This window comes from Mixophyes fleayi, chromosome 2, assembly GCF_038048845.1.
Source record: "Mixophyes fleayi isolate aMixFle1 chromosome 2, aMixFle1.hap1, whole genome shotgun sequence".
NCBI lineage: Eukaryota > Metazoa > Chordata > Amphibia > Anura > Limnodynastidae > Mixophyes > Mixophyes fleayi.
Genome location: NC_134403.1, coordinates 358172710 through 358195970, shown reverse-complemented (window position 1 = coordinate 358195970; position 23261 = coordinate 358172710). Strand labels below are relative to the sequence as shown.

Genomic DNA, 23261 nt, shown 5'->3' with positions numbered 1-23261 from the left:
TCTCTCTAGGGGGGGATTCATACATCTCTATGGGTTGTCAGCCATAACATCGGAGCGAGGTGTCTCCGTGGACATTCCAGTGACACCTCGCGCTAAATTGATTTTCCCCCTATCAATGAAAATAGCAAATTAGGATAACAGCAAATCAAAAATAGGTTTGAAATGCACCCATACCTACATATAATGGAGGCCGCCATTTGGTGGACTGGACCAATGTACATGAGGATGCTTCCTGTCAGTTCGCTAGGCTATTTTCTGATGATGTCATGAAGTGCCTCAGTGATGTCACTGGTTCCTAGGGGACTGATAGGCTGCATTCTACAGATAGGTTGCGCTCACAAAATGGCTGCCTCTATTGGGTAGTCAACAGATGCTCTATAAATGAAGATTATAGTAATATGCCAATAAACTCAATAAAAGATCATAAAAAGTCAGTCAGGAGGTGAAGTCAGACCTCACTGATAGACGGCCGTGCGTCCATTTACGAAACTATATTTCCAAAGTTCAGCCTTATTGGCTGTGGTTCGTTTGTCTGCATGTGTTCTGCCATAAACCATTGATTCAGTTATAATACATCAGTCTGTATGGCACAAGTATGACTTTTATTAAAAAAATATTAAGTTAATTATTACCCAAACCACTGAAAAACAGGTTTAAAATATCAAACACAAAAAAGTTTCTTCATGTAATTTACTGGTGAAAGACAATAGAAAACAGAAGTCCTGGAGTTTAATATGTGATATACAGTGAGTATTATGTTGTTTATTTATCAAGAAATAACACGAAATATTAAATATTTTGCTAGGGCCCAGAATAGTGATCCACTAAAGGCAGCCATTTATAACTAGAGCAATTAGCAACGTTTTTTTGGGGGAAGATGGGGTAGGGGGTTGATAGTGACGATGCATATCTACTTACCTTAAGGGGCCAGTAGTGGCTTGTTTGGGATTTCGGTTCCACTGTGATAATTACTGTAGCCGCATGGACTGCTATGGCGGTAGTTACGTCCCTGTTTATGTGGGACTAGCCAAAATCTATGGCTGCTTCCTTTGTGTGTGGGCGATCGGCTCATTTTAAGATACGTAAATTTTGTATTGCGCACTGGTCATATAATTTCTCTAACTAAACATACCTTGTTCAAGCTTATATTTTGACACTAGGGGCTAGATTTACTAAACTGCGGGTTTGCAAAAGTGGAGATGTTGCCTATAGCAACCAATCAGGTTCTAGTTATCATTTATTTAGCACATTCTACAAAATGACAGCTAGAATCTGATTGGTTGCTATGGGCATCTCCGCTTTTTCAAACACTCAGTTTAGTAAATATACCTCAATATATGACTCATAAGATGCTAGAACACTACAGTTTATATTAAATATGTCTGTGCCCTGATTGCTGGAAAATTTAATTGATTCTGCCCTCCCCTGTATGGTATGGAATTAAGACCTATATTAGATTGCCTTATTTGGTGTCTGTTGTGATTAAGCGCGACAGACAGGTTGCGTCTATCTGCCCCCGCCATCTATCTCCATGTCCTGGAATTTTGACAGGAAGGGGTCCGTATTTGCATGTCTTCTTTTCCTTATGTAATCATTGCTAGTGTACCACCTTCACACGGGAAAAGGGAGATGTACAAAGGAAAATTGTCAGTGAAAACCCAATTCCTTTTTAAATACCTAAATTCCCGTACGAGCACAGAAACGTTGTATCATCATAATCACCATTTATTTATATAGCGCCACTAATTCCGCAGCGCTGTACAGAGAACTCGCTCACATCAGTCCCTGCCCCATTGGGGCTTACAATCTAAATTCCTTAACTCACACACAGACTAGGGTCAATTTGTTAACAGCCAATTAACCTACCAGTATGTTTTTGGAGTGTGGGAGGAAACCGGAGCACCCGCAGGAAACCCACACAAACACGGGGAGAACATACAAACTCCTCACAGACAAGACCATGGTCAGGAATTGAACTCATGACCCCAGTGCTGTGAGGCAGAAGTGGTAACCACTGAGCCACCGTGCTGCCCATATATATTTCATTGTGTTCTATAGCGCTCTTCCAAGCTAGAGCAAAGCAACCGAGGTACACTGTCTTCACGTGGGAAAAACCAGCGACCTTGAGTGACAGGTGGAAAAAAAAAATAGTCCCCCTGAGCTGTGTGACACAGCGCTGAGGAATGATACACACAGACTCATTTCCGCGCGATGACTGTGACTCACAGCTTAGGAGCAGAACACAGGTAACCAGAGAACAGTTGTCTCTCTGTGGGTGGCTCCAGGACCTGTTCCTTCATTTCACCTCTCAGCAATTATTGTGCACTTAATAAGTGTTTATAAGTCGTACAGAAAAAAAAAAAAAAAAAAAGAGCAGTAAAGACAAAAAACAGTGCACTAATCCTCACCGAGCAATAATACCTACATGTCAGCTTAACCCCTTCACTGCCGGAGGAGAAAGTTCTGCTCGCTTGCTTACTAGCAGATCGGCTAGTGCAGGGGTAGGCAACCTGCGGCTCGCCAGGTGTTGTGAAACTACAAATCCCAGCATGCCTTGCCACCTATCTGCTGGTTATCTACTGGCAAAGCATGCTGGGACTTGTAGTGTCACAACACCTGGCGAGCCGCAGGTGGCCTACCCCTGGGGCTAGTGGTTTACCTCAGACGTAGGCAACCTGCGGCTTGTCTGCGGCTGTGGAACTACAAGTCCCAGCATGCTTTGCCAGCCCCATGACAATTAACTATAACCGCAGTTTAATTACAACCATGCACAGCGGAATCTTCCTGGTGAAACTAGAAGCTTAGAAGTAGAGAACAGACCGTAAGAGCAAGCCTGTGGAATGTTAATGTTATGCTATTCCCACCACAATAACCTCTAATCTAATATAATAGCTGACTGGGAGAACCGTAACTGTTCTCTGATCTGCTGCTTTAGGACAATTTTGCCTTTTTCTTTTTTCTTTTTTTTGTTTAAATCCCAGTACGAAAAAAATGCCTCCGCTGTGTAAGGCTCCACGACCAGCGGTCATACTCGGCGGAGCTATCTGCAGCAGCGTTTCCACTGTTTAGAAACGATGAGTCAAGCGCCAAATGCAGATCTAAGTCGGTGCTGTTTTTTTTTTCCAAATGATTTGCTGACTACTCAACAGTCATCAGATACATTATCTGTTAATCCTCTATAATAGTGCGTAGGAATGCTCTCCAGTATAAGCGGCATCAGGGGATAGATATATGTGGAAAAATAAACAAGTGCTGTTACAGTAAAGGATGGTGGTACTTTTATATAGATCCATATTTCTTTTAGTTTTTTGTTTTTTTTGGACAGAGGATGGGGATTTATTTTTCTTCAAAAAATGTTCTTTATCGATGAAAATATGAATATGGGGGATAAATACGGTTGTAAGAGGAAATTAATGAAGTGGCGTTACCTGATCTTAGGACATTGTGTGGTACTTATCAGTTGCGTAAATAACAGGTAATGTGTGATTCTGGCACGATATATGATCCGCACTTGTAGCAACTTAATTCTTTTCTGTCTTTATATCCCTTGTGAGTTTCAGAGGGGAAGAATTAATTATTTTTTTTTAAAGGAAATAAAATTATAACTAAATCCCCATTATAAAACAAGAATGAGGGGCCTGATTCATTAAGGATCTTAACTTAAGAAGCTTCTTATTTCAGTCTCCTGGACAAAACCATGTTACAATGCAAGGGGTGCAAATGAGTGTTCTGTTTTGCACATAAGTTAAATACTGACTGGTTTTTCATGTAGCGCACAAATACTTGATAGCTTATTTGTACACTGAAATTTAAAGTTGATATTTGTGTGCTGCATGAAAACACAGTCAGTATTTAACTTATGTGCAAAACAGAATACTAATTTGCACCCCTTGCATCGTAACATGGTTTTGTCCAGGAGACTTAAAGAAGAAGTTTCTTAAGTTAAGATCCTTAATGAATCAGGCCTGAGGTCTTTAAACTATAAATAACAACTTTACTGTGTTCACTGTTTTCATCTATCTTTTTAATTCTCAATTTTATAAATCTCTCTCTCTCCTCCTCTCTCTCTCTCTCTTTATATATTTATTTATATCTATCTATATATATATATATCTATATATATATATATATATATATATATTTTATTTTTTCGGGGACAGTTCGACTTTAGAGAAGCTTAGGGCTCTTTTCCAGCGAGTTGTTGATACTGATCATTTAGGGGTGGATTTCTCAAGCCTAAACAGTAAAAGTGGAGATCTTGCTCACAGCAACCAATCAGATTCCAGCTATCATGTTCTAGAATGTACTACACAGATGATAGTGAGAATTTGATTGGTTGCTATGGGCAACACCCTCTATTTTCCTTGTTAGTAGGTTTGATAAATCTAACCCTTAGGAGAAGATTTACCAAAGCTTCTCCAAAGCAACAGCACAGTTGTTGCCCATAGCAACCAATCAGATTCTAGCTATCATCTGTCTAGTACAGTCTATAAAATGATAGCTGGAATCTAATTGGTTCCTATGAGCAACACCTCTGCTTTACCTTTTAGAAGCTTTAGTAAATCTACCCCTTAGTATATTAATACCACTTATTAATACCACTCTGATACCTTCCCATTGTGTTCAAACACAAATGAAACTTTAGTACGTTTGTAAGACTGTGAACGGTGGAGGTAGTTTAACCACGTGCAGTTTCAGTGGGCTGCGTATATTGTGTGAAAAATAAATGCTAAAAACCTAAATCAACACAAATTCATTAAAATTGCCTTATTTTAAGCAGGCATGGGAAATTCTTCACCGTTTGAAAGCTGCCACGATGTACCCCCTGCAGTAACCCCATACAGTATTATGTTCCTGTACAATGAGTACATTTTGTCCTATATTGGTGCTGCTCTCAGTCCCTTGGCTGCGTCAGATTATATTCAGGACGCCACTCACTAAATCCACTAGACATATAATATTTGCACTTCATTACAATGCACACGGCCCGTATTACAAGGCCCCAGTCTTGTTTTCCATTGTCAAAATGCTTGTGGTTTAGGCAAAGCACCAGTTTTCCTGTTGTTCTTACACCGGATTTCTGTGTCGCAACCTTAGCCTATAAACCAGCGGTAAGGTTCAGCGGGGCCCCTGATCAGCCTGGCGTGTTTCTGCTTTAAGCCACTGCGCCGCAGACCGCCCTCCAAAGAAATCTGCTGTACCTATCTGCACAATCAAGCCGCAAACAGCTCCTCCTGACCGCATCGCTTCCCCACTGAAAACTAATACTGCTGGATTCATTCTGTGCAGCCTGTGTACAGCCAAGGAAAACAGTCCAAAGAATAACTCGCTTGTGTGCAGCTTGGAAAGATCTCAGAAGCCTCCGTTTCATAATCCCATACAGTAGCTTTACTATATCTCCTCCGCAGCTGCGGAGACAACCTTGGAGGCTAAAGTGCAACGAGGCAGGTAGAAGCACGAGCACTTCAAATCTACGAGCCATCACTAAATATATATATATAAATATATTCTTGTACAGAGACTGTTACAAATTCTCAGAAAGGTGCGGAGTCTGTCTGTCACCAGTAAATAGCCTTGCAAAAAAAATGCTGTGCAAAATGACCGGGAACAGAAATTGGCAAGTAGCATTGATTTGGTTTCAGATGGAAAACTAATAGCTATGCATTATGGGACCTTATACCATATCTTGTGTGACAAATCAGAGGCTTTCATAGTTGTGTTTGATTCTGCACACGATTTCAAAGCATTAAAAGACCTTGGAGTATATTTACTAATCTGCAGGTTTGGAAAAGTGGAGATGTTGCCTATAGCAACCAATCAGATTCTAGCTGTCATTTATTTAGTACATTCTGCAAAATGACAGCTAGAATCTGATTGGTTGCTATAGGCAACATCTCCACTTTTTCAAACCCACAGTTTAGTAAATCTAGCCCCTTGTCTTTATGTCATTGTTTGCTGATTGTTTTAAGGCGTTGCCATGTCACAGTGAGAGAAAATTTAGCATTGTTTCAATGTTCCGCACCTATGCCTTTGTGTGTGTCACAAACAATTATGTCACAAACATTGTCCAGCAGGTAGGCCTTTTGACGATCCATTATGTGGGAAAATATACATCTCCCGGAAATGAAATCTGAAAGAACTTGGCACAGTTAGAGTTAGGTAGGGTGCAGCTAAAATTGCTGCCAAAGACTTGTGTGACAAGGGCATCACGGGTCAAAAGACTTTTTTCAACTTTCTGCTCTTGATCAGATTCTGATTCTACAGCTTAGAAAATGAAAGCAAATGTTTGGTTCATCATCATCATTTATTTATATAGCGCCACTGATTCCGCAGCGCTGTACAGAGAACTCACTCACATCAGTCCCTGCCTCTTTGGAGCTTACAGTCTAAATTCCCTAACACACACACACACAGACCGACAGACAGAGACTAGGGTCAATTTTGTTAGCAGCCAATTAACCTACTAGTATATTTTTGGAGTGTGGGAGGAAACCGGAGCACCCGGAGGAAACCCACACAAACACGGGGAGAACATACAAACTCCACACAGATAAGGCCATGGTCGGGAATTGAACTCATGACCCCAGTGCTGTAAGGCAGAAGTGCTAACCACTAGGAATGATTTCGCCAGAAGTTCCTAAAACATGGTGACTCAAAGAGAATTTCAGGTAAATCTCCCTGGGAGAGCAGGCCTTACTCCCGTATCCCGTTCACTTCCTAATGAAGTAGAGTATTGCGTAGTTTTGACCACATTCCCGCGGCGCGATGATGCGATCGATGCAGGGGCGTTTGCACAATTGCACAACTCTATTGGAGCCGTATAAAGGATTGATCACAAATAATAATAGTTTTCCTCCTACCATTCATATCATCTCACCCCAGCTGCTAGTAACAAATAAAAGGGTTAATGTTGACCTAGGCTACAGCCTGTAATGGAAATCATTGTGTAAGTCATCAGCTTGCTGGCTCGGTGCGTAAGATAGTAAAAATAATAATCTTCTCTCCAAGCAAATAAAACTGCTGATGAGAGGTGGCTAAATACTATCTCGTTAGGGAGCCACAATTACTGTCATGAAAGGAATTAATATTTACAGTTAATATTAACGTTAAAAAAAGTGAGGGTCTGCCAAAACGCTTTACCTGCTTCAGCTGTACACTCGGGCGTCCCAGCCAGGTGGACACGAGCCAGAGAGCGCTGAATAGTTACCTACAAGTTTATACAGTAATGTCTGTTGCGCTGTGACTTTTTCTTCTAATAAAATGCATTCCATTCAGTATGGGTCCTGCATCTCTTCACTCTTCCTCTCATGTGTCTTTCGTGAAAACAATCAACAGTAAATAAAAGGACAACACTGACGAATTAAGCCGGGAAATAATATTATTGTGTCAAATGGATTCATGGTAATATCAGGCTAACCTTTACGTCAAACAAAACTGTCTTCTGCTGGCAGAAATATATGCTCACACACACACACATATACATATATGTATATATGCACACAAATTCTTACACATATATACACACATACACATACATACATACATACATACATACATACATACATACGTACGTATACACATATATACACACACATACACATACTTTATATACATACACATATATACAAACAATAGATATACATAGATATACACACACACACATACACAGTAGTTGCGCACACACACACACATACATATGTATATATATATATATATATATATATATATACATGCGATATATAGATAGATAGTTCATACTTACCAACTTTTGGCTGTTGCTGTCCGGGAGGGAAGGGGTATGGGTGGAGGGGCGGGGCTTGACAAATTGTGTCATTTTGGCTGTAAGATGATGCGTATGCATCAGTACATCGCAGGCGGGGCCAAAGTATCGCGTGAGGGCAGCTCTAATGCTGACAACTTCCATAGGAAGTTAGCAGATGCGGGTGGGCTGCTCCTCCTCCCGGGAGACCTAACCGGAATTTGGGAGTCTCCCGGACATTCTGGGAGAATTGGCAAGAATGAGATAGATAGATAGATAGATAGACAGACAGACAGACAGACACACGACCTGGAAACTCTACAGCCATGTTTGCTGCTACAAGTCTTTGCACTCCAAAGCAGTAGTTCCAAAACATTTGGGGAACTATTTTTCAAGACCCCTCCATTCTGAATATTTTCTATCACAGCGTTAGAAAATCTTCACTCACCGGAATTTATTCAAAGAAATGTCACTCAACTCCTCACGATATTGACAAGCAGCGGTAGGAGGAGTCTTACTGCTCGCCACGCCAGTCTACTGTCAATCTGCTCGTGTGTGAGTCGTCAGTTTGCAGTTTCCCGTTCCAGATTCACTAAAAAAATAATAATAAAGTAAATAAAATAAAAAATAGAAATAAACAAGCAAAGCCAAAACTTTATTAAAAAAAAATAAAATGTGACAGCTACTAGTTTAGAGCAAACGCCCTCTCCATCCTCCAAAAAACAAAAGTCTTCCCTGGTTTATCTAGATGTTCTTGGTAACGGTACATACTGATAACGGATAAGCTTGGTCGGGCAAAATTGCCAAACCTGTCACTGTTTGGGCATCTTAAAATTTAAGGAATTTAAACATACAACCATTCATCTTCCGTCTACAGAACAGTAGCTCTTGTGGCTCATTTTGCAAATAAAACTGTTCATTTAGAACTGCGTAAATCACTCTTGTTCAGTCCTAACACCATAATTGTATTTGCCGTAATTCTGTCAGGGCTGGTTCAGTGGTTACAAAGAATACCGTCTCTCAGATGTCAGAGACAGGCGGCTTTTTATTTGGTATTTATTTTATTTGCTATGTTTATTTTACATGAGTCTAAAAGAAGAGGTAGCTGTTAATTATCGCTAAAATCATTCACTGCTGTTCCCCCGGTCACTCACAATGTGCTGCTTTAATTATACATTCCTAGCACAACTTTTTTTCTTCTTTAGCAGAACTGTGATTTAATACATCCAAAACGCAGGAAGCTGGCAGTAGCCTATACATACAGAATGTACAATTTCTAGCTTCCTGTTTTTATTACTGTTTTGAGTGGCAACCTGACCTAAAAAAAGCAAACGAGAGGGAGCGTTTTTCTGCAAGATAGATAATATGCTATTTTTAAGGTGCGCCCGAATTTCAGTTTTCTCTAGGAAAATTGTGTTTTGGATTTAAACAAATTCCTTCCTGCTGTCTTAGGGGAAATTTCACGTTCCTTCTAGGAAAGGCACGAAATAAAGTAGAGGGGATAGGTTGGGAACAGTGAGCTTTTGTGGCCGATCGCTTTCAGGTAGGATATTGAGTTAGCAAATGTTGGGACTGCAGGAATATGTCAGCTGGGATGAACAGTGGGAACATGTACAAACCCACCACAGTTAGGTTTCATGGGGCATAGATGAGAGTAAGGCCGTTATATTTGGCCCATCGCCCAGTTTAATAAGGAAAGGCCGGCGGGATGGCTGAGCGATGGTCAGCTCCCCGGCAGCACTAAGAGGAATCTTACACATACCTTGCCAACTCTCCTTAGAATGTCCGGGAGACTCCCGAAATTCGGGTAGGGCTCCCGGGAGAGCAGGCAAATATCCCGCATATGTCAACATGCTCCTTAAAATGACGCGATTTGTGGTGAATCGCGTCATTTTGGCCCCGCCCCCGCGACAAAAACGGCATTTTGTTGCGGGGGTCGGAGACAAAATGACGCGAATTGCCGCACCCCAGCCCCTCCACCCCTCCAACCACGCCCCCCTGCCTGGGATCTCCCGGAATTAGCTTGGCAAGTATGACCTTACAGCTTGCCAGCCCAGTGCAGGGTCCCTCTGGGTATGCATGAGCCAGATTTGTTTAAAAAAAAAATAACAATAAAGTTCGTTTAAAAAAAAAAATATATATAGGAACATTTGAAATAAATAACTTTATTTAAAAAAAGAGATACGCGTTATTTTACTAATAAATCATTTTTTTCCCTTACAATACCCCCGGAGAGCACAGGCACCTTTCCCCAACTCTAAATCATCACATTTTACATTTGCCCTCCTTGCAGTGCCACAGGGTTTTGCCAGTGTACAAAATTGCCTTTTTCACATGGATTTGCTCTGAATGATGCCGTACACCAGGCCTGTCCAACCTGCGGCCCTCCAGGTGTTGTGAAACTACAAGCCCCAGCATGCTTTGCCAGTAGACAACCAGTTGATATCTGGAAGGGCATGCTGGGACTTGTAGTCTCACAACACCTGGAGGGCCGCAGGTTGGACAGGCCAGCCTTACACTTTACCAGTACCATCTCCTGCCTGTATCTGCTAAGGGTAATCACCTGTAACTTGCCCTACAAGGCTAATTGTCATCTAGGGGTATATTTACTATGCTGTCCGCCGATTCCCGGCGCTTTGAAGTCTTTTTTTTTTTTTTTTTTTTTAAACGCCACTTTTATTAAAATTAAAGGCCATCGGATTTTGTCTTTAAAAAAATTGCCGTTTGAAGAAAATTACTTCAGAACGCCGCAAATTGGCGATTCTACAGAACCGCCACAAAGTACCTACACCCCCTGGTTTTCTACAGCTTGCTGTGTAGAAAATAATGTGACATTTAATTGCTGTTGTAGAAATGACAAAGCGAGACAATATTTTGAAAACCATGTCCTGAAAATTAAACTACTAATCCAAATAAAATTATATGTCACCCAATACTGCAGAATCTATCAAAAAACTTTCCTACTCCGACACAAATTTCTTGCATGAGCTGATAGAACTGCAGAATGAGGGAGAACATAATTAGACATACGAACATAGTATAATACATATGTATATATATATATATATATATATATATATATATATATGAACTTTCTCTAGTGACAGGACCGTGCTCAGTACTTTATAGTCGGCGGTACAGCCCCAGGCCTTTAGTACAGAAGGATGATACTTAAAATAGCTCATATCAGACAACTAACATGTGTAAAGAGCTTGCGTGACTCCATGTGTTTGCATTCAAGTCCACTGTCATGAACTGGAGAGCTAAACAGAGGCCGGAGATTTGCATGCTTGACAAGTTAAGGAGCTCCAGCAACATTTGTCCTGCCAAAGTGAAAAAAATATATATATATATATTTTTTTTTTTCAAACCGCACAAGTTTCTTTTCTCCCCCCCAGATAAAATCATTGCAGTAAAACTGGCTCCGTTTCTGAGTGCAGCGTGAAATGTGATATAGCGCCGTGTTCGCCAAAGGAACTGGCGGGAGGAAGGGAGAGTCGGCCACTCAGAAACCCCAGCCCCAATAAAAGTTTACACATACTTTTATTTTAGAAATTGTAGCAACTGGAAATTTCGCTTTGAAATGCAAATTTTTAGACAGCTGGAAAAAATTATCCCACTCCTTGTTGAAAGAAAGAAAAAAAATAAAAGAGACTCAGGCAGGGGGAAAATGGACAATGATATTGTGGTGTGATGTAGCCTAGGCCCTTCTGTATGAGAATATCAATGGTGGAATTAATTTGCTGTTAAAGGGGCATTAAACCCAACCTAGACGTTTCTTCGATACTTTTTCGGTAGCCTTGCTGCAATAATGTCTGACGTACTTAGGAAAAAATACACCCCCCACAAAGCAAGAATATTATCAGAAATATATATGATTCTAAAGCATTAATGCATTGCAGTGATGTCTTATTGCTCAGGAGGGAATCATAAACTGTAAATGATTAAATATGCTTATATAAGTTGTTTATAGAGATTCTGTTTGGTGCAATGTATGTAAATAGAAATCGGATGAAAGCTCTAAAAAGTTAACTGTCCGTCAAGCATTTCTTTATTGAAGAGACAGTGGGAGTGGAGCTGCACTGGCTAAGCTACACTGACATCAGTCACGATACTCTATATATTATTTTGCTCAAGTTTTACATTTGAAATGAAAAGCTGACCGTTCATTTACTGCCCAGTCTGAGTGTGTTTCCCCCCGTCTTGCTGTTAACAGGACATCGGCAAAAATTAGACGAGCAGACTAAACCTGGCAGCTTGTCGTTTTCTGAGCGGCTGAGCGAACTGGAACAGTTACGTCGGACAGCGATGAGGGTCAGCCCGCACCACCCAGCTCCCAATCCCAACCCACGGGCGTCTCTGAACCACTCCACAGCGTTCAATCCTCAGGCGCAGTCTCAGATACAGGGTGAGTCCTCCACCATTGCAGCCCCTCCGTGTAACCCGCCTCTTTTGAGTGACGCATTTCGCTAATATTTAGTGCAAAAAAAAAAAATATGTTGGTTTTTATTTTTTTGTTTGAATGCTGGTGTGCTGAACAAGAAGTCACAGGAGTTTCATTTATCCGATTTATCATTAGACATAGAGAGAAAAGCAGTTTTGTCTTGGCGTAGGTCACATGACTAAGACACGTGATCATGTAGACAACCAGTTTCTCTAGCACAGTGCTATAAGCTTACAGATGGGTTGTCGTTTTCATTAAAACCAAGGGCTCAGTTAGTTTTTCTATTATCACTAGAGTGTTTAATAAACTTTAGCCAATATTATCTTAAACTGGACTAATCACCCCCTCACGGTGCTGACAGTGGTTTTGTATGTTGAACCAATATTTATCATTATCAATTCACTAGGAACCAGTTACAACCCTGAGGCACGAGACACATGGTGCATTTTGTACCTCACACCTCACTGTCGGTGTTTCTTTTTAAAGCTGAGGGAGTTGCTATGTTTGAAACTATCCAATCGTAGCCCAACGCACTCACACCCCATTGCCCTACCACTAAAAAAAATAAAATGAAAGCTCTTAATAGGAAAATGCAAATCATTGCTTTAGGGGTGGAGTTTGTTCAAGAATTATATTGTCTCGCAACAAGCTCCGCCTACTTACAACATATTTCGCTGACCAATCGTTCTGTCCTCAGTTATGGTTTATTTATTACAAAATTTGGTAGTATTTCATGGCATAGATACACGTCATAATTGAAGATTAAAACTTTAAGCAAATGTATTTTCATTTGGAAAAAAAACCCCAGAACAAAAGTATTTGCAAAACATTGAAACCGCTCTGTCGATCTTCTGTGTGCCGTGTAAAACCCCAGAATGGGTACTTAAAATGTTTTGCAACAGTCTTTAAATCTGATATGGCCAGGACTGCAGCCCCTGCACACAGGGCTAAGGAGACAACAGGTGACTGGTCCCACACACGCAGCCACAGATGTCAGACGCCTCCTCGCTGTATCCGACAAAGATCTCACTGAGGCTACGCTGCTTAACCGCTTAACTCCCCTGCCCGGAGGACAGTGGTGTCCATATCTCAGAGAAGGAACGCAGACTGTCCCTTTAACAGCAGAAAATATAATTGTCAGCAAAAAACAAAAAACAAAGTTGGCTTTTAAAGGTAGTCCTTCTGTAGGCTTACAGTCACTTTTACTGTAAAGGTCACTTTAAATTCAAAATGTTGGGATGTGTTGTCAACCTTCAGTCTACTTTAATTTATTGGCTTCTACATATCCTACTGCAACTTCCTCTAAATGCATTTTTTGTGGCGTTCCAGGCATGTATTCATTTATTGAGGTACACTCGTTTTTTTTGCTTGGGTTATCCCACATCATTGCATTCAGAAAGCAGCGTTGTGTCATATTCCAGGTATGACCAGCTCTGGCTGGTGGGACAAAGACAGGACTGAAAAGCACAGGTGGATTCTGGGAAGAAAAAGGAAGGCGTGTAGTCAAAGGTGCAAGAGGGCACGTAAAAGACACTAAATTAATCTACAAACATAATTATTTTTGTATTTAATCTGGAAAATACAGATTAAATACCCAGACACAAAGCAAGTTTGTACAATGCATATTAAATTCAGTTGTTATTATTTTTGTTGGAAACATTATAGAAGATTAGCAATTTAGCATTAGATTTCTATGTGTATTCTGCAGCAATTAATATATACAGCTATACAGGGCTTTTTTTTGTCTTAGAACTCAACGGAACTGAGTTCCGGCACCTTTTTTTAAGTTTTAAAAGTAACTGTTGAACATTTAATGTTTGGTTCACGTGGACTTGAATCGCCCTGTCGAGCGTAGCAGGTCGGCGGAAAAATCATTAAAACGGTGCATGCGGGCTGCTTGTGTGTCGAGTCCGGTGCATGCGTACTTCGTCCGCGCTGGTTGTGGTGGCACTGCTGGGCTTGTGATTGGTCGTGTGGTGGCGCGCTGAGAGCTTACTGTGGGCGGCGACCTTTATGTTTCGTTACACAACTGACGTGCGTGGGTGCGTGTACTGTGAGTGACTACGTGATGTGAGTTCCGACACCTTTTTTCTTACAAAAAAAAGCACTGCAGCTACATATAATATATTGGTAGATATAAGTAACGGAGATACCTGTGTACATAATAAAGGCATGTACTATGCGTCACAAAAAAATAAATAACTAAAGCTGACGTAAGACAGGTTGCCTGGAAGCCCAAAAGTATATAGAGCCCTTTTGTGTGTTATTTTTTCCCCCTGCCACGCAGTGCGAGGATAACAGCTGTTTTTCAGCGATCTTGTGTTAAAAGAACGAGACCAGTCGTCCTACCCACAATGCACTGCAGCAAGTGGTATGCACTAAAATAATATGGATGTGCGTGTGAGGAAAGTTAAAAAAAGGAGCCACTTTCACTACCACTTCGAGATGTTTCTAAGAAACAGTCTCTAAAACAGAACTGACACTTTGGACATATCCTGGTTTAACTTTAGAGACGTGCAAAAAAAAAAAGTAGGAAGTGTTAAATGTTGGGTAAAAGAAGTACAAAAAAAGGATTTGATGTAAATGAAGTAGAATTACCTAACATGCTGCTTCCAAACACATCAACACCCATAATATAAGTTCATCCAATGTTAACAAATGTATGTGGAAACATTTCCAAACTGTGTTAGAAGTTAAGAAACTTTATTCGTTTAATTTACAAAGCGCACTGGACGTTCAGCGCAGAACGCCTTGGACAAGTTAGTGCCCCGTGCAGAAGTGTACTTGTCAGATCTCCACTATAGGTGCACCCCTTTCATTAAATTCAACTTTTTCCATTTGAATACTATAAAGACTTGTCATGCATCTAACTCAGACTATTTTTTGTTGCCGTTAAAGACTCTGAAAGGGTTGTTGAAGTGTCTTTGAATTGGTTTACTACCAGAAAACAGGGTATGCATAGGATAAAAAGCCTTCTCCATAATTGTAACATTATTTCACATATTATCATCATCATCACCATTTATTTATATAGCGCCACTGATTCCGCAGCGCTGTACAGAGAAATCATTCACACCAGTCCCTGCCCCATTGGAGCTTACAGTCTAAACTCCCTAACATATACACAGGCAGAGATAGAGACTAGGGTCAATTTTGATAGCAGCCAATTAACCTACTAGTATGTTTTTGGAGTGTGGGAGGAAACCGGAGCACCCGGAGGAAACCCACGCAAACACAGGGAGAACATACAAACTCCACACAGATAAGGCCATGGTCGGGAATTAAACACATGACCCCAGTGCTGTGAGGCAGAAGTGCTAACCACTTAGCCACATATACATTTGTGCCCGTCTAGTGGTCCTATTAAATTACTTGATAGTAGATTTATCAAACCATCTAAAAAGGAAAGTGGTAGGTGATAGCAACCAATCAGATTTTAGCTATCATTTTTCTAGTACATTGTACAAAATGATTGCTAGAATCTGATAGGACATCTCAAAGCTATTTGGCTAGTGTCGATTACTAGTGATGTTTGCATATGAATGCTGTAACATGTGTTTGCAATTAGCAGCAACTGTAAAAATATATTTTATATACAAGTGTTACACAATAAATATATTTTATGAGGATAAAAGTGGGAAAAAACTAAGACCCTATGTTCCTCTCTTTGAGGGAAAGGAAATCAACATGAAACATCAGATATAGCAAGTTATAAGAAGAGGAGTGAAGCATAATGAGAATGAGTGTTGGTATCGTGTGAACTGAGGGAATCATATATAAACCAATCGCAACCTGTTTTTTAAGTTTAGCTCCTCCTCCAATGCAACATGGTTTTGCCAAGGTGCAAAGTTACTCATTTTTTTTGGCTTTACTTTCCTTAATGAATCAGGCCCAATACGTTGGTTTTGCGTGCCTTAATGAATTAGGCCCAAAATGTGATTCTTCAACAGAACAATGTCCTATCTCAGAAATGTATTCATTCAGCACCAGTGAGAGTTATGAGAGGTGAATTGAGGTAAATGGGGTTCTAAAGGGCATTTGCTGGTGTTTTGGGGCAAATGGGGGGTTTGAGGTTAATATGAGGACCTATTGAAGGTTAAAGGGCCAATGTATCAAGGTGCCAATCACTGACTGAGAGTATCATACCTGCCAACTGTTCCGAATTAGGTGGCACAGTCCTGATTTAAGCACCACCCTGTAGCGTGACCATGCCCTCTTCTAAAAATGGACTTGCTCCGTCCCCAATCCTAAATCATAAACGTTGAGACTTATGCAGTATGCTGTGCACATAGGAGGGACAGGACACCTGTTAATACGAATCATCTAACCAAACAAGTATCCAGACAAAAGAGAGGGATGAAGAAACACCACATCAAATGAACGTGAGGTTGAAAGATTACCTTCTGTGTAGAGGGAACATAAATTAAAGGCAACAAAGCAGTTTATCTGCAGACTCGCTCTCTGGGCCATGCAAAACCATGCAAAGTGATATTCTTGTTTTGTGCAGCGGCTTTTGTCCTCTCCCAGGTGCAATGAGGTTTTACTTATGCCTGACAGGCGGTATGCCTGCTTCTAATCTTCTACAAATGTCCTTCTTTATCCAACACCCCACCTAACCCAGAGCGTCTGTGCTTGTTTCATCCCTCAAACTTTTACTACATGTTTTGGAGTGAAAATGTATCAAGTTTTAGTACAAATTATATATGCCTGTTTACCCTGAAAGTGTCTCTTATTAGAAATCTACGACCTGTAGATTAAAGTTAGTGCCCCTATGGGTCCTGATTTTTCCAGGTCAGTCCCCTTTTTTTCCACTCAAAATATGCTTATTTTCCCATAATCATATCACCATTTATTTATATAGCGCCACTAATTCCGCAGCGCTGTACAGAGAACTCACTCACATCAGTCCCTGCCCCATTGGGGCTTAGAGTCTAAATTTTCTAACACACACATAGACAGACTGAGAGAGAGAGACTAGGGTCAATTTGTTTGCAGCCAATTAACCTACCAGTATGTTTTTGGAGTGTAGGAGGAAACCGGAGACCCGGACGAAAACCCACGCAAACACGGGGAGAACATACAAACTCCACACAGATAAGGCCATGGTCGGGAATTGAACTCATGACCCCAGTGCTGTAAGGCAGAAGTGCTAACCAGTGAGCCACTGTGCTGCCCCGAAGTGGACAGAATAAGTAGGAATAGATTTCTGTAACCTTATTTGGGACCTTAAAGGAAGTAGAAAGAAGATTTCATGGCCTTAGAGAACTCCCAAGTGGCATGGGTGTCACATGGTTTAAAATGGGCCTACATACAGTGGAGGCAGACATTTTTGTATTAATGTACTGGGACTTAGAGCGGTGATAGGCAACCTGATACACTTTGGGGCCACCTGGTGGGGCCCTATAACCTTCAAAAGGGCCACACATCAACGTTAATCTCAGTAATAAGTTAAAACAATACATTTAATCAAACAGAGACACCTATCGGTACTAACATATCAGCAGACATTTTAAACAAGTGTCAACAAACTTATCTGAAAATAAAGCAGAAAGGGCCTAATGACCACAGTAGTAATATAATAACTAATATAAGGCTTTTTTATTATAATTCGGAGCACTGTGCCTAAAATATTACTGTAAATTATATCTATAAATATTTCTATTTTCCGCCAACATTGATCTCGACATTCCCGTCTTCATTAGATTTCTTAGCAGTGCTCCTCATAGTGATGACAGGAAAAGATCTGCGTGACCATGTCTGCATGTACGACATTAATTAAAAGCAGAAACCCCTTGCTTTTTTTTTTTTCTACTTTCCGGTTTTCGGAACTCCCAGGATAATGAGTTCCCGGATAAACGATCCCATACCAGCGCTCTTAAAATATGCCTATCCCGCTAGACACTGTTCGGAGAGCTCAGCGCTGCGTAAGGCATGTGGGAAAAGAAAGTCTAAACAATTAACTAGAACCGTTAAGATCGTTGAAAATAAATACTCGGCCTGTCTGTTTAAATTAAACCTGAGGTGGCTTTCGTTAAACAAAATATGAGAAGCAATTATTTATGCTTATTTTACTGTGCCAAAGTTCCATTTGAATGTAAGCATATAGCCAGATTTGGGGCAACAAGAGAGAACAACATCAATCTCTCACACAAAAGTGTATTCACACAGGGAGTGCTCTAGGGTAGGTAGCACAATGCAGTGTTTATCAGGCTGCTGGCAAGCACGCCTGTAGGTAACATGTCTGTACAGCAACACAGGTTCTTTGAACACAATAGAGAGTGGCTCAGCACCAAACTAGTTTGACTCTTTTATGTGGTCATAGAGGCACAAGTTTTAGGAACCTCCACCAGTTGTTCAGTTGCTAGTTGCTCTAGTTACCTAAGGTAAAATCACCACATAGTGATTTTTCTACAGGAAAGTACCTGACTCAGACCCTCAAATTCAGGATTTTTGTTTTAATATCAGGGTCTTAAGCATGACCAAAATATTAGGTTTACCCAGAGTAGATTCGTTTATTGGGGGGGGGGGGGGGGGGGTCCACTGATTTTTGCTGATAGTGTAAGTTTGTACATTTTACAATAAGTGTCAGCTCTTAGGTCCTTCATGTTGGTGGTTTTCACACGCCTAGGCAAAAATGGGAATACATTTTTTTTATTTCACTTGTGTGTCCTTTAGCATTAAGCATACTACAAATTCTGATTTTAGGACCACAGAATTCAACAAAATGATTGATCTACCTATATAGGATCAAAGTGACTTTGCTAATGAAAGCCTTACATTGTAACGCATCCCAGGATCTCAATGTTTATATAGATTCAATCTCAGGCCACAATATTTACAAAGATTTCACCTCTGAGGACAGTGTTTACATAGATTCAATCTCAGGCCACATTGTTTACATAGATTCAATCTCAGGCCACAATGTTTACAAAGATTCCATCTCTGGGTACAATGTTTACATAGATTTAATCTTAGGGCACAATGTTTACAAGATTCCATCTTCGGGGACAATGTTAACATATATACCATCTCAGGGCACAATGTTTACAAAGATTCCATCTCAGGCCACAATATTTACAAATATTTCACCTCTGAGGACAGTGTTTACATAGATTCAATCTCAGGCCACAATGTTTACATAGATTCAATCTCAGGCCACAATGTTTACATAGATTCAATCTCAGACCACAATGTTTACAAAGATTCCATCTCAGGCTACAATGTTTACAAATATTCCATCTCTGGGGACAAGGTTTACTTAGATTCAATCTTAGGGCACAATGTTTACAAATATTCCATCTCTGGGGACAATGTTTACAAAGATTCCATCTCAGGGCACAATGTTTACAAATATTCCATCTCAGGGCACAATGTTTATAAACATTCCATCTCAGGGCACAATGTTTACAAAACATTCCATCTCAGGCCACATAGTTTACAAAGATTCCATCTCAGGCCACATAGTTTACAAAGATTCCATCTCAGGGCACAATGTTTACAAAGATTCCATCTCAGGGCAAAATGTTTACAAAGATTCCATCTCAGAGCAGAATGTTTACATAGATTCCACCTGAGAGCTCAGTGTTTACATTGATTCCACCTCAGGGCCCAAAGTTTACAAAGATTCCATCTCTGGGGACAATATTTACAAAGATTCCACCTCAGGGCACACAGTTTGCAAAGATCTCACCTCAGAGCACAATGTTTACAAAGATTCCATCTCGGGGCACAACGCTTAGAAATATTCCCTCACTGGACACAAAGTTTAGAAAGATTACATTTCTGCCATTTTGTTTCTTAACATGTAATTGTAGTTACACGAGACATCATGAGATCTCATATTGATCTTTAATAGCCATAAACATGGCTGATGAGCACAGTCATTTTTTGTTGTATCTTTGATAGCATAATATGATTTCTGACAATTTTTTCATATATTGGAGGTAGGTTAAATAATTCCAGAGCAGACATGTACATACATGCGTGTGACTGAGCTGCCAAACAACTGTATTACATGGACACAAATTAGTGTGGACGACCGATGACCATGCACATAGATCACACTCATGAGACGACTGCATTCTTTGGCCTATACAGTTAAAATACCCAGCCGTTCTGGACCTGCACGCTGTGATGACTACTGAAATTGATATGCTGACCACACATGAACCAATCTTGCAAATCGGCCAGGGGATAAATATCCAATTTGGCCATGCACGTGGCTGGGATCAATTCCTTGGTCATTGTGACCTATTAGCGCAGAAGCAGACCTGTATTGGAGATCCTACGACTGCATTTACCAAAATGACCAATAACAATCCGATCAGTTTCACTCTTTTTTGGCTCACACGTTTCAGTATCTGGCCAACGGCCAACTGGCTAATATCGCTGCCAATATTGCAGCATGTGTGGCCAACAGAAGAAGTCCCCCGTTTAATAAAATTATATCATATTTAAGTAGACGTAACTCTTTAATAGTAGCGTGATAACAATCAGCTGATCTATCGCGTAGGGCTGTTTACGCTAATCTCTGCTAGACCATATGGCACCACCTTGAAAGAGCAGAAATGCACTTTATGACTTAACACCACTTAGCAAGTATGGCACACAGCCGCTCCAAGGCTTAACAAGTGCAAACCACATACGTTTAAGCTTAGCCAAGTTTAGCCAAGTCATTTTCTCTTGGCTGCCAATGCTGAAGACTTTGTGCAGATGTAATGGATTACAAATATAGTTCTGATTTATTCTTTGCTCTTTTTTTTTTGTTTTGAACGGTGAGCTGCGTTTTTATTTTAACATTATAACGGTGAACTTAAACCCTGAACACATTTTCAATTAGTGGCTTAATTTACCGTACACTTCTGTTCCTCTACTGGCCCTGAAAATACTGTACATAAAACATAGTTACTGGTAATATTGAGCTGGAGAAATGACACTATGTACTAATCAATTAAATAATAACTGCCCCAATGTCAGAGTGACAGCCCTTACTTTAAATGTAGCACTAAACTAATAGATGGAATTAGTAGCTGTAGTCTTATCGTAACAATGACTTAAGGGAAAAATCTATTTAAAAAAAAAAAACAGCCATCCCCACCGCCATAATCTTTACTGGCCTTGGGTCTTTCAGTCATCCATTTTTATTTCAGCCTTACTGATTAAGCCAGCAGATTTGCTGCCATACCCAAAGAACGGGGGTCTGAGGTACTCGTGTCGTTTGACTACTTGGGGAGCGGGAAGGCAGGGTTGAGCAGGGGCAAACGCAGGATTTGTAGAGGGGGGGGTTTCCACACCACGCCACCAGTGGGCGTGACCAGCATGCATGGGGGTGTGGCTATAATTTTAGACAGTGCTTGGCTGCTCTCCAACTCTTCCTATCCCCATAATATACATGGGCAATGCTGCGTGCACTACTGTTAGGTGCACGCAGCTCTCCCTTTTCAAGCAGAGCTGTGTGAAGCGAGAGCAGGGGCCAACACCTCAATTATACAGTGCCCCAGGCTTGGAGGGGGGTTTCCAGGCTCTAGAAAACCACCCTCGGTTTGCCTATGTTGAGGATAGTGATACTTTTTAAATGGAGTTTTAAACGAGAACATAGACTCAATGTATAGAAAATATTTTCATTTTATAAAGCACCATTTGAAATGTTCTGCTTTTGTCTTTTCTTCATTGTCATTTAAAAGATCTCAGCTGCCCTTTTAAACTGTATGCCACCCTAATACTGAACTATAATATATATATAATATATTGTTCACATGCTTAGAATATTACGGGCATTTGGTATCAGATCTTCCTTTTGCTTCCTTTTATTCTTCTTTTATTATTTTGACCATATACCATTTCCCATAATAACATTGTTGGGTTCCTCTACGCACCATCATGCCCATCACAAATTCTGCCCCATCCCTAACCGCTATCCAGTAGGACAGAGTACTAATTTACCTTAGTAAAAATCTGTCACATTAGTCTGAATTATATATACAGTCATTTTATCCTCATTATTTGACAAATCATATACCTGTCTGGATAAATCTGTTATGAAGCCATATTAAGTTTGTACTTTAAGCCACATTTTTTTCCCCCCTGAGCTAGCGGACCCCATTCCAGTCACATGGACCGCTCGCTATGTGTATAGTTACACACTACCTTTTTGATGACTGTTAGAGCGCTACGGAATCTGCTGGCGCTATATAAATAAATGTTGATGATGATGATGACTGTCAGTAGTCCTTATACGTCAATAACGGCTCAGATTTCATTCGGAATTCTGACAAACCCTAAGATATGTTTTTGATGTAACCATAACAGAAAATGTTCATTCCCAGTAGAAGCTTCATATATTCTCAGTGGGGAAGGGAAAACCAGATGATTGCGTTTTACGAGTTGCTGAAGGTGAGATGATAATGTCGCCGGAAGATTTATTATCTAACAAGTTGTTGGGTTATTGAATTCCTACACATTGGATCATTGACTTCCCAGAACTTAGGCAACTGTTTTACGACTGTTAACCCCTCTGGCACATTGAGTGTTAACGCCGTGATTGTGCAACCTCGTGAATCTTAATCTGGTGCTGCCGTAGACTCCTGCGCCGTGTTTCTGTATACAGAATAGGCTCTTATAATCTCTTCCTGGCAGTACACTCCAAGTATTGATGCAGGTTCGAGTTACACAGAAAAAGTAAATAAATAAGAAACTCCTCTGATCCTCAAAGGCAAACATTTAATGAAACAAAAATATACTTTTGATTTTTTATTTTTTTTTCAAAAGCAGAATGCCAAAAAACATACCCCATATTCTAAGGTCAGCTCAGTTGCGGGACGGTTATTTTATTACAGGGTGTTACAACTTTTATTTCTTAGCAGTTTCTGCTGATAGGGTTTTTCTGTAGCCTAGAACAGCATCCATGCTCAGGCCTGTGAAATATTAGACACTCTCTGGGACACGGAATAATGGATTTTTTTGTTGTCTGTTCATGCAGTTTGTGTTTCCGATATTATCAAATAATAAAGTTTACTTATTAATTATGTGTATTTTTAGTTGTTGCGTTCACTGACATAT

At 40.4% G+C, this 23261-nt stretch overlaps 1 protein-coding gene across 2 annotated transcripts in view; it reads left to right on the top strand.

Moving 5' to 3' along the window:
• RUNX1 (RUNX family transcription factor 1) overlaps positions 1–23261 on the top strand; it is a 201841-nt gene that overhangs the window by 154581 nt on the left and 23999 nt on the right. The window contains exon 6 of one of the 2 annotated variants that reach the window (XM_075197220.1): positions 11976–12167. The exons of the other annotated variant lie outside the window; for it this stretch is intronic. Within the exon in view, the coding sequence (XP_075053321.1) occupies positions 11976–12167 (192 nt within the window). The remainder of the gene's footprint in view (positions 1–11975; positions 12168–23261) is intronic. 2 annotated transcript variants of the gene reach the window in all.